Below are 12812 nucleotides of genomic sequence, written 5' to 3' on the forward strand. Positions count from 1 at the left end.
AGGATTATATTTGTGGAATTTATAATAATATAATTACAAACAACTGATGTTTGTGACACACAGATAAGCTCTGAGTCATGAAAGATCCTATTGCATGTATTTACACTTGATGGAAAACTAACATATATATCTAATAGATGTCAGCGATGGTTATCATATCCCCTACACCTGCATGGCTCCATTCAGTGCCGCAGTGTTTCATTTTAGCCATGTGGATGAATGGAACTTCATACAGAGGAGATTATGAATAGTTGGCCTATCTACATACGTGGAAAACCTAAAATATCTCTAAGAGCTTAACTCACATCATTGTTGACCACATTTAAGACAAATACAAAGTGTGGCATCCACAAACATAATGTGTAGTCCACAGTTCTTTAGCGCATTGAAACTTCTTACTAAATAGTAATAAATAATAAATTGTTAAAATAGATCAATAATACATATATAGACTAATAATACAGATACCCATTTATGAATTTGTTTTCTTTACATATTCTAGTAGATTGCAAAACAAAAAAACCTCATTTAATCAGTGATAGCAAACTCACGAATGATCACATCTGCAAAAGTTAAGCATGAGTGTTGGGGTTTGATTTAAAGAGCATGTTTCCACTAGTAATACTCGCTGGACTCACATTAATGCTACTTTTAGACTAAGAAACATTTTCAGTGATGACTCTACATTAAAATATGCAGCATGCATCACAAACAAACAAACACATGAACAAACAAATAAACAAACAAACAACACCTTGGCCTCGGTGACCAACCTAGGAAAATCCTATAGACGAGTGAGGGGCATGAAATCACAGCCTAGGAACCAAGGGCACCCCCCACGGAATTTGACAGCTATTTTCAGAGACAACCACACTCCCGTGTTACATAAATGATGAACCCTCATGAATGTGTCACACCAGCCACATCAGTAGAGGTGACCATCTGACTGCTGACCAGACCCAAATGCGCTTAAATGGCATTCTGAGTGGCAAATCAGGCTTGGCCTATCCGTCGCTAGGATTCCAGATTGTGAATTGGGCCCATAAGGGGTAGCGTGGTGAGCGGCTCCTCAGCTCAACTCCCCAGCAGAGCACCTCAGAAACTGCCCTAGGCTTTAAAGTGGCGGGCAGCTTCAGTCTGGATTTGCCAAGCCTTTCACGCACTCGTTAATGGCTCCCAGAAACATACTCCCTGAGGCGAGCGCACACACACACACACACATGTTCACAAACACACACACACACACACACGCTTGGAATTCGACATGAATAATACATTACAGCGCCGGCATTCAGGCCTAGTCAGCTCATAAAGGCGGCATCACAACAGCATAATGGAAAGAGCCTCTTAACCTCCCTCGAGCACCAACTTCTCCACACACACAGCTGTCTGCATTTCAATTACACATCCGAAGGGGAAATCAGATCTGAGACACTGATCCTCATGGAGGCTCTACTGCACTTTTCTTTACCAGTCACTATAGAATATTCCCAGTACTTCCCAGAAGCCCTCTTGGTTTCTAGTTTAAACCACCAATAATCCAGATCAACAACCATAAATAAAGGCACTTCCCTTAAGAACTTCACTTTAGAGCACCAAGCTTTAAATCTTGGCCTGTCAAATCGTTATTTTATCAACATCTATGCAAAAAAACAAAAAAAAACCCGGACTGCCTGTGTTGTACTAAATCTCTTCTTTGTTACGTTTCGTCGTATTTTTTTTCTCCTTTCTCGTATACCGACTAATCCGGAGTGACAAGAGAGGTCCTGCCAGAAAGCCACATCAGTCACCAAGTTCACACTCGGGCGCTACGTGAGGCGCCTCGAGAGCCGAGACACAGACGCCGTCTCCATGCAACAGTCGGCGAGGCGGATAGTGACACGGACGGATTAGGAGCGGGTCTAGAAGTGACCAGATTCTTGGAGTCCTTGCGCACATCCCAGCAGTTTAGAGACGACTCCTAGATCTGTCAGGTCAATTTTCCTTTGCTTTGGTATCTGTAACTACGCTGGGTCCGTCAGAGCCCCGATGAAGTGACTTGAGCATGGGTACTCACCTGCGGAGTGTGTCTCCAGCAGCCGCTGGAGGTCGCCAATGGTGCCGATCTCGCTGTGGGGGAAACTCTCAGTCAGCTCCCGGGGAGTCGACGCTTCCTTCAAGAGCAACGTGTTTGGTGAACGTCTTGCAGGTCAAAGAGGAATCGCTTACAGGAGTAAGCTTTAACAGACCACATGGTAACCTGAATAGCTATCCAAAGAGAAGCGTTGTGACACTGTGCAGACTTGGAATCGAGTCCATATCTTAAAATCAAAAATAAGTAAAATGTGAGTTTTAAATGTCTGCATAAAATATGCGTGCTTAGACAGAGGGAGCAGTGTTGGCTGCACGACAAAACTGTAAAACTGAAGTTAAAACGGCACACGGAGTCAAATGACATGCTTCAAAAATAAAAGGCATAGAGCTGCCATCTGTCGTGCCTGCTCCTTCTTAACGGAACGGTTGCAAAAGTAACAGGCCGCGTTTTATATCCTGTGTGCGAGATCGGGTGACTTACCTCTGCAGCTGCGGGAAGAAGAGCAGAAGAGAAGGAGGCACAGGCGAGAAGGTAGCAGAGCGCGACTCTCATCTCTTTGGTCCTAGTTTGTCCCCGTGGAGGCGAAACGGTTCCGACCGGAGCCACAGAGATGCTCCAACCGGCAGAGAGCCGAAGACCATCCCTCTCAGAGCGCGCTTTGTACAACCACGCAGAGTGCACGGTTATACGAGAGCAGCTGTTAAAACGGGCTCCGAGCGTTCGAGTCGCACTTGCTTTAGGTCGCTTTTATTCCGTGCCATCCAGAAATCAACCCAGCGGCCCAGATCGTTGCACAAATAATCCAAGGGGACGAAAACAAATGATCGAAATCCCCCAAATTGCGAGACAACCATAAGTTTAAAAAAACAAATATGTTATTTTTTATTCGCTATATTAACATTTGCAGAATCACTATGGAGTAAAAAGAAATTAGAATCCTTTCGTCCGTGAATTAGCTTTTGTCCTTGGCACGTCTTTTCTTAAACTAATTTTTAAAACTGATTCACTTTACTAAACGGTTTGGAGTTATGAGCACCTGTTCTGCAACGCTTACCGAGGTCCTCTGGTCCGTAAATGAACTGGAAAGGCTTTGCGCCTCGGAATAAAAGTCAGCGAGACGCGCCCCCGGTGCGCGCCCCCTCCGCCCCTGAGCTCTGTATTCTCTCGCGGGGCTTTCAACTTGCTGCTTTCTCTCAAGTCAGTGATGGTTATGTTTAACTGAGATACGAGCAAAATTAGCGCTTTTTAAAGTGCGTTGGAACGACTGTTGCCGTTGTTTTAGACATGCAATGACTAATGCGTTTCGTAAACGTAAGCCTGCCCGGCATATGCAAATACAGGATCTCCAAAGGGTGGAAAGAGAGTTAATGGGTAACGCGATTTGGCCGAGACGTTAGATGGTGTTTACATTAGATGTGCCCCCAGCACACTAATATCTAACTTAGGAAATATGAGGGAGTGGTTCTCTCTCTCTCTCTCTCTCTCTCTCTCTCTCTCTCTCTCTCTCTCTCTCTCTCTCTCTCTCTCTCTCTCTCTCTCTCTCTCTCTCTCTGTTTTAGATGGATGAATCTTTAATTAGTGCTGTGATGTCCAGACAGGAATCAGCACAGACAGGCAGTCACTGCAGATAGGTGATGTGACACAAAGAGAATGAGAAAAGTGGAAGGTCATGTGAGGTAAGCACAGTGTTCCAGACAACAGCAGATAAAGTAGGTCAGGTGTGTACACACTCACACACACACATACACACACACATATACAGACACACATACAGACACACACACACACACACACACGCACACACACACATACAGACACACATACAGACAGATACAGACACACACGCACACACACACACACACGCACACACACACACACACGCACACACACACACACACACACACACACACACAAACACACACTGTCACCCATCCAGCCCATCCAGACACACACACACACACACACACACACACACACACACACACACACACACACACAGACACACACAGACACACACAGACACACATACACACAGACACGCACTGTCACCCATCCAGCCCATCTAGACACACACACACACACACACACATTGTCACCCACTCAGCCCATCCAGACACACACACACACACACACACAGACACACACACACACACACACACAGTCACCCATCCAGCCCATCCAGACACACACACACACACCTTATTCCAGACGGTGTCTAGTCAGTCATGAGTCTGTTTATGACTGGGTGCCATCACCAATCAAGTCTGCATGGTAACAGACTCGAACCACAGAGACCAGAAACAAAGACATGAGTCTCGCCCTCTACTATGTTTTCACCTGCACCACTTCTGAGCTATAATCCAGGTCTAAACCCAGCTCTAAACCCAGGTCTAAACCCAGCTCTAAACCCAGCTCTAAACCCAGGTCTAAACCCAGCTCTAAACCCAGGTCTAAACCCAGCTCTAAACCCAGCTCTAAACCCAGGTCTAAACCCAGCTCTAAACCCAGCTCTAAACCCAGCTCTAAAACACTACCCAGATATAGTCCATCCTAATGTCTTTTCACAGTTTTTAAACACAATAGGTCAAGTCAGGCTTCATTGTCATTCCTCCTTATAGTTTAAACATTCTGGATTGAGATGTCATTTTATCAAACTAATGGGGTAAAAGTATAATAATGAGTTATTTGTTATATGTATTCCACTCAAAAGCCCATTAATTTTCTGTTATTATTTCTGTTATCATTATTGTCAGACTGTTAAGACTGAAGAGTCAGGAGCCTGTATTGATCCTGAGTCTTAATGTTTATTTGCGCGCATAGAGACAGTTTGGATTTGTTTTTCCTATAGTCTGAAAAAACACTAAAGAAAACAATGGGCTGTCTGACAACACAGAAGTGAGATCAAACTTTAAAAATGGGGGACAGAAGGAGAAAGTGAGGTAGGGGGATAGATGGAGAAAAGAGTGAGAGTTGTATTGATTCATATTGATTCCTTCACTGTCCACCTTTTCATTTGGTGACCACATGCATCTGGCATCAAGGGTCCAACAGTGGACATTACACTTTCAGCTAAAGCAAGACTGTATTCACACATACATTTTTTAACATGTCATATATTTAGACACCTACATTTAAAAGTATTCTAGTTGTGTAGTATAACTCTGGTGTATCTTAAGCATCTCAAACCAGTCAGTGGCAAACAATCTCTGACTTCCAGAGGTTTCCAGTCCTCCTTTCCTCTCTGTCTCCTCCTCACAGTGAACTTGTGTGTGTGTGTGTGTGTGTGTGTGTGTGTGTGTGTGTGTGTGTGTGTGTGTGAGTGTGTGTGTGTGTGTGTGTGTGTGTGTTTTTGTGAGACCAAGGCAGCAGCAGCATTCCTTAGTCCGGCTTTAGTTGTAAGTTAGAGAGGAATGCATGTAGACCAAGAAATACACACACACACCTACACACACACACACACACACACACACACACACACACACACACACACACACACAGACACACACGACCAAAGTTGCAGCAGGTGAAATATCTGGAAATCCAGCTTTGCAAAGTAGCGTCTGTGTTATACATGACTGATGTGTCAATGGGGAGCAAAGAGAAATAAAGGGAGGCAGAGAGAGCACCTGGAAGGAAGGAATGTGTTTATATACGACTGCACGGCCTGTTGCAAATACAAGGCCATTCATTATGGCTGTGGCAAAAATAGCCAAGACCGAGGGACTATGGGAGTTGGAGTCCCTTGAGATTCAACACTGCCAAAGAGAATGAACCACAGAACACAGCCACAACCACCGCATCTGTGGGAAACCAGGAAACACACACACACACACACACACGCAGCTAATGCTAGTCACACATGCCAAGCTCCTTTTGCTCCTTTCAGGATTTTTGCCAAATGCTAAAACTTTGCTCCACTTCCCATCTTCCCATCCCACTGAGCCTGAGAATGTCACCTTACCCTCATTTACTGGCTCACTCATTCACTCTCTCACACACATTTGCTCACTAACACACAGAAATACACACATTTATTCACTAACTTATTCAGGCCGTCTTTCTCTCTCTGATGCATGCGTTTATTTATTTATTCGTTCACACCCTCACACATAATTGCGTGCTCGTGTACTCTCTCTCACTCACTCTCTCACACACACACACACACACACACACACACTGGTGACTCATCACACCTTGGAGGTGGCTGCTCTGGGCCAGAACCACGGGAGCCAAATATGGCCATGTTTAAGGGAGCGGCAAGCCTGCCCAGGTTACGGCGGGTCCCTGCCTGCAGCTGCGGCTGTCCTGACACTTCCACTGTCCTGGCTGCTGCTCTGTGCTATCTGAGCGGGAGATGAGAGGGCACCACACGGGGATGAAATCAAAGGACACGGTAATGAAACGTCCATCTCTCCCTCTCTTTACATACTCTCTCTCCCACCAGCCTGTTTCTCTGCCTGTATTCATCTCCCACAAAGCAACCGTATTCATTAGGAAGCCCCCCTCCACACACACACACACACACACACACACACACACACACACACACACACACACACACACACACACACACACACACACGTTCTCCCAGTTGTCCCATGGGGATGGATGTTAGCAGACTGTCATTTTGAATTTCCAAATAAAGTTTTGAGTGTTTGGATAATGCCAGAGATCTTGGTCACACAGGGACCTTTCTCATCGCCGCAAAGTACGGCACACATTTTTCATGGTTGTGGGTGATCACACACGTCTGGTAGCATGTATTCAGTGGGATTGATTCTCTTTATGAGGCCCTGGAGTGTGCGTGTGTGTGTGTATGTATGTATGTATGTGTGTGTGTGTGAAGGGAAAGAGAAGGAGATATAAGCATACAAGAGCAGCATATAAGCATGTGGTTGTGTGTTTGTGTGTTTGTATTATGGGATATGTGATGAGATGAGTCTATGCTTCAGGTCACAGGGACATCCCTGATCCTTTTAAAAGAACTACCTAAAGATGTCATCCATCTTTTTTATCCTATACAATAATTATGACCTTTCTCTTTCTATCTCTGGCCAAACATGTGGATATCGGTGCTTAAACTGATAATCTTGCCTGGCCACTGGCAATGTACTTTGTAGTTGGCGCATGTGATCGCTGGCCAACCAAATCCTTATTGCAGATTATTTTTTGACATGGTTAAATATGGTACTGATATTACATCTAACACCATCTGCCTGGCTAGGAGAGGCCTCTGTGTGTGTGTGTGTGTGTGTGTGTGTGTGTGTGTGTGTGTGTGTGATGGTGCATGAGGGCAGTTAGGGGGTGATAAGATATTTACCACATTACAGGTTATACATGACTCTGAAGTGCCAGAGATGTGTCATGCTCTGTCATCCACAAGGTCAAAGACTTTAACTGTGTTCTCATGTCACATGTCACATGTACAGGCTCACACACATGCCTGAAAACACACACACACACACACACACACACACACACACACACACACACACACACACACACACACACACATTTGCTCTTATTTAAATAGTCTTCTACTCTCATACACATTTTCTAGAGCTTTAACTACTGCTGTCTAAGTGCTCTAATGTGGTTGAGAGTAAGGTCTGAGGTCAGCTATGAGCCTGCCCACATGCTCTTTTTCAATTGGCTGCAAAAGGTAAGAGCTGATCCTGATCCTCTGAGAATACAGACATAAAGAAATATATAGACAGAGACACATGCAAGCCACAAGGAAGATGCGGGTAGCTGGTGTGTGTGTGTGGTGTGTGTGCATGCAATGTTCTCTGCGATTCATGTGTGTTTATCACACAGAGACTGACAAATAACGTGCGACAGTCATTTTGAGAACAGTAGATTCTACCACACATACTACAGAGAGAGAGAGGCGCTGGTTCACTTGTCATACATATACCCAAACATACACAATCACAATCTATGGGCACATGGGAACACTACAGACCCCAAAGACAAAAAAACAGTGCAGCATACAAGAATAAACACATAAAGATAGGTAACAGAGTCTGTGCGATACCACACGGCTCACACATCTGCATGCCCTCATCTCTGCCATCTTCCAAACAGAAGCAAAAACAGGTAAAGACTGGTGCAGGTTTCCTGTTTCCCTTCGTTATCTGTTTGTTGTTTTTGTTCCCTAAAAGTGAAAACAAAAGCTCTTTCTTTCTGCATCCCCGTCGGAGGTTTTGAGGATTATCGTGGCATGGTCGCTTCCACTTGGCCGTCAGAGAGAGCCCTCGGTCGACTGCCGTGTTCTGTGACGTTACAGTAGCAGTTGCACTTTTGGGGAAGCTCACCCATGTTGCTGATGACAGTACATGTGAGGGGGTGAGCGAGTGGGGTCGGGGGGTGTTAGCACAGCAGATGTGAAAAGAGCCACTTTTATGGTGAAAAGAGCATGAGTTCAGGCATATCTCATACATGAGCGTGGTGGAAGTGTGTGTGTGTGTGTCAGCGTGTAGCGTCATGCATATGTGTGTGTGCATGACGTCAATGTACAATGTCCCAAGCATTTGTGTGTGGGTGTGTGAATGGCGTCAGGGTATGGTGTTCCTCACATATGTGTGCATGCTAGTGTGTGTGTTTGCATGGCATCGGTGTATAATGTTGTGTAAGCATGTGTGCATGAGTTTGTGTGTGTGTGTGTGCAGGGTGTTGGTGTATAGTGTGGCATACACATGCGTGCATGCATGTGTATCTCTGTTTGTTTGCATGGTAGTGGTGTGTAGTGTTGCATGAATGTATGTGTGCATGCATGAATGTGTGTGTCTGTGTTTGTATGCATGTATGGTGTCAGCATATAGCACTGCATATGTGTACATGCATGTTTTTGTGTGTGTGAAGGGTGTTGGTGTATAGTGTTGTGTATGCATGTATGCCTATATATATATATATGTATGTGTGTGTGTGTGTGTGCATGGTGTTAGAATATAGTGTTGTATACGTGTGCATGCATGCATGCATGCATGCTTGTGTGTGTGTGTGTGTGTTACTATTCTCAGGTACCAGCTGTGACAGGAAGCAGAACAGCACAGTCTATATATAGATTCTATAGAGTTTGATAAACACACTAGCAGTTCATCCTGGGGTCCCTACCTTGCTTTCTTCTGCATTTGAGTGTGTGTTTGTGTGTGTGTGAGTGTGCGTATATGTATGTGTATGTTAGCACAACAATGGTGTTGCATTAGAGGCATTTCTGAAGCACAACCTTTTCCATTCTGCAGTCGTTTCTATATGAGGGAAGGTGAACACAACTTTAACTCTGATCGTGAGATATCCCTGCCTTGCTGACACTGGTATGCGGGTGGTATTTCCTGTTATATCTTTACTGCTGAACGTTGGTCTGCCCGTTGTCTGCTGCCGTCTGCGTCTGTATCATAATCTCTTTCATGTGTCTTACATGTTGGATGTTAATTTATTGCACTTGTATAATGTTTGACACACATGGTTACTGATCTAACTGAATCGAGCGTACCTTTTCACAGCACTCTAACTCAACTGCAAAGGTCTATTATTTATATGTTGTGCCCCAGAGACATTTCACTATATCTGTAAATTCAGAGTTTTATTTGCATCATTAATGTAATACATAGAGTGAGACTGAAAGGGAAAAATATATTAATTAGCAAAGCGCACATGAGCAGGCTACCATCAGGACAAGAGTATTGTCTCTCTGTCATATCATTTAGCTACAGTCTGAGCATCCTATTCTGTGTGTGTGTGTGTGTGTGTGTTTGAAAGCACCAAAGCACTGTGTTACTCACTGGGTAATATGAGGTCATCTTAGACCAAACACACAATGCCTCTGTCTTGTTGTGTGCTTTCATTTGAGGTAAATGCTTAAAGGCAGGGGAGTAACTGTTCCTGTGTAAGTGGAGGAGAAGGGGAGGTGTGTGTCATGGCCTAGATACACAATGTGATGACATCATTCTTGCCAAGCAGAAAACCCCTCATTAATGACAGTTTAGAAACACAGCATGATTCACAGTGACCTTTTCATAACCCCAGATGCTGTTTTTATACTCAGCACACACACACACACACACACACACACACACACACACACACACACACACACACTCAGAGTCACCTGCACAGGTGGACAGAGTGAACTCATTTGAAGTTCACTCCAGTGGAAACAGCAAGATTCACGTCATCGCAGTTATTAAAGACACTGTGTCAAAAGCCATGCCCCACCCCTTAAACCCCTCACCACCACCATAACACACACACACACACACACACACACACAGTGTCCTTAATAACCCTTGTGTATGGTGTGTCCTGCAGGCAGTTGTATGCTTTTATAGTCATGACTGGCTATAATGCAGAAGAAAGAAAAAGAGCCTAAGAAAATGTGTGATACAGCGCGTGCTTGTATGTGTGTGTGAGTGAGAAAGACAAAGAAGTGTGATGGTGTGAGAAGGATAAATAGGATGTGACTGAACATGACAATTAGTGTGTGTGTGTGTGAGAGAGAGAGAAAGTGTATGTGCAGGTGTATGTGGGTGCTGGCAAGCATAATGGGAACGGAGAAATTTAGCAGAAAAAGGTTCACGTCGTTCATGGCATTCATCTGGAAAAAGCTCATGCACGCCCACACACTCGTGCACACCCAGTCACATATACACAGCAGCTGTTTTGATACCCCAGGACAAGAAAATTAATTTATTTTAGGAACCAAGCTGAAAGAAGTAGTGACATCATGGTGTATGTTGTTTTGGGGTGAGTGAGTGAGTGAGAGAGAGAGAGAGAGAGAGAGAGAGAGAGAGAGAGAGAGAAACATAGGGAGCTTAACAGTAATTGCATGGTTGGACTGATGCCTAGTTTATAATGTCTCTAGGTGAAAATCACAATAAAATTGCAGGGGTGCATGGGGCCATATGAGTATTAATCGAGACTGCCGTTGCTCCCTCTCTCTCGTTCTCTTGCATTCTCTCTCTCTCTTGCTCTCTGTCTCTCTCTCTTCCTCTCTGTCACTCCGTCTGGCCTTCAGTATGATTTGTGGTTGCATTCTTTCCCACTTCCTCTCTGAGTTTTGACTAAGGTGTTAAGTTTTCAAGGTCTTGTTCTCACACAGTGAGACACATACAAACACATACACGTACGTGTATCATTGTTTGCATTGGTCAGAAAATGATGTGCTGGGGCTGCTGATGAAACTGTAGCTCAGCTGTTCTGAGTTGCTCAAACTGTAGCTCAGCTGTTCTGGTAAATTCAAACTGTAGCTCAGCTGTTCTGAGTTGCTCAAACTGTAGCTCAGCTGTTCTGGTCAATTCAAACTGTAGCTCAGCTGTTCTGGTAAATTCAAACTGTAGCTCAGCTGTTCTGGTAAGTTCAAACTGTAGCTCAGCTGTTCTGATTTGCTCAAACTGTAGCTCAGCTGTTCTGATTTGCTCAAACTGTAGCTCAGCTGTTCTGATATGTTCAAAGTCAGTGGCATCTGGTTATTTTCATTTTTTAAAATAAACATTTTTAAATAATAAATAACTATTTAATTATGAATGTGCTAAATAAATGCACAATAATGTATAATATTCTAAAATATTTTGGGGGCAAATTAGCTTTGTGGTTCATCAGTTCTCTCTTGTGAGGCGCAAGAAATATCATCCAAGCAGAGCAGCAGCCATTTACTGAGCGTTGCTGACACAAGAGACGCACATAGCGACATAAATTTAGCCAATCAGTGTCCTCGAATCTGATGCCCAAAGGCCCTTCATTAATCACCCCCAAGCAGAATCAATGTTGGAGTAGAGACAACAGATATTATTGATAACAGAGTCAGTCAGTGGTGGAGTAGGGACAACTGATGTTATTGACAGTAAAGAACGCAATTAGTCAAGATGGCATTTCAGGTGCCCCAAATTCAATAAGGTCTCTTCTCTAAATATACTTAAGAGAACTTGTGTGGAGAAACTACACATTGCTGGATAGCTTGATAAGATGGCTGGCTAGCTAGTCAAATGTATTGTGCATTTTGTTGGTTATTTTTTCATTTATAGTACCAAACACAAAGCAATAGAGCTTTCATTTTGATACCTAATTATGAGGGCCTTTTAAAATGCAAGTGTTCTATTTGTTTAAAAATGTTTTCCTTGAGTTAACAAAATATTCAAATATTTTTCTATCGATGCATGCTGTACATACTATCTGAACACACTAGAGCTGCAACTAATGATAATTCTCATTTATTAGTAGTATTTTTAATGCCAATCAAATAGTTACTGGCTATTTCAATAGTAAGTTGTATTGGGATGGTTTTTGAAACTGACTGTGTCACCAACAGCACCATCTACTATACTTTTCACCAGCCGCCATTGCACAAACTAGCTCAGCTATTCTAATATGCCCTACAGCTCAGTTGTTCTGATATGCTCAAACTAAAGCTCAGCTGTTCTGATATGCTCCAACTACAGATGAGCTGTTCTGATATACTCAAACTACAGCTTAGCTGTTCTAATATGTTCAGTTGTGTAGACATGCGTATGTATTGGAGTATGTGACTAAAGCACAGATTTATTCTGACTAAACTGCTCCCTCTACTGTTGAACGAATTGTATTACAGTAAAATGTAAGTGCCACATACAACGAGAAACGAGAGCCTGTACATACATGTCCAATTAAACACACACACACACACACACACACACACACACACGCATACAGACCTGGACAGCTAAGATTCTTCTTTGTGTTCTAAACAATTCTATCTGCAGAG

At 43.7% G+C, this 12812-nt stretch overlaps 1 protein-coding gene across 3 annotated transcripts in view; it reads right to left on the minus strand.

The window, feature by feature from the left end:
* pdgfaa (platelet-derived growth factor alpha polypeptide a) overlaps positions 1–3362 on the minus strand; it is a 7853-nt gene extending 4491 nt beyond the window's left edge. Inside the window, exons 1-2 of one of the 3 annotated variants that reach the window (XM_035520691.1) lie at positions 2555–3362; positions 2057–2153 (exon numbers count right to left, since the gene is read on the minus strand). In XM_035520691.1, coding sequence (XP_035376584.1) covers positions 2057–2153; positions 2555–2626 — 169 coding nt within the window. In that variant the 5' untranslated portion in view covers positions 2627–3362. The remainder of the gene's footprint in view (positions 1–2056; positions 2154–2554) is intronic. The other 2 variants (XM_035520689.1, XM_035520690.1) reach the window with 2 other exon arrangements.
* Positions 3363–12812: the final 9450 nt, after the last annotated feature.

The sequence above is a fragment of the Electrophorus electricus genome, chromosome 21 (genome assembly GCF_013358815.1).
Source record: "Electrophorus electricus isolate fEleEle1 chromosome 21, fEleEle1.pri, whole genome shotgun sequence".
NCBI classification, from domain to species: domain Eukaryota; kingdom Metazoa; phylum Chordata; class Actinopteri; order Gymnotiformes; family Gymnotidae; genus Electrophorus; species Electrophorus electricus.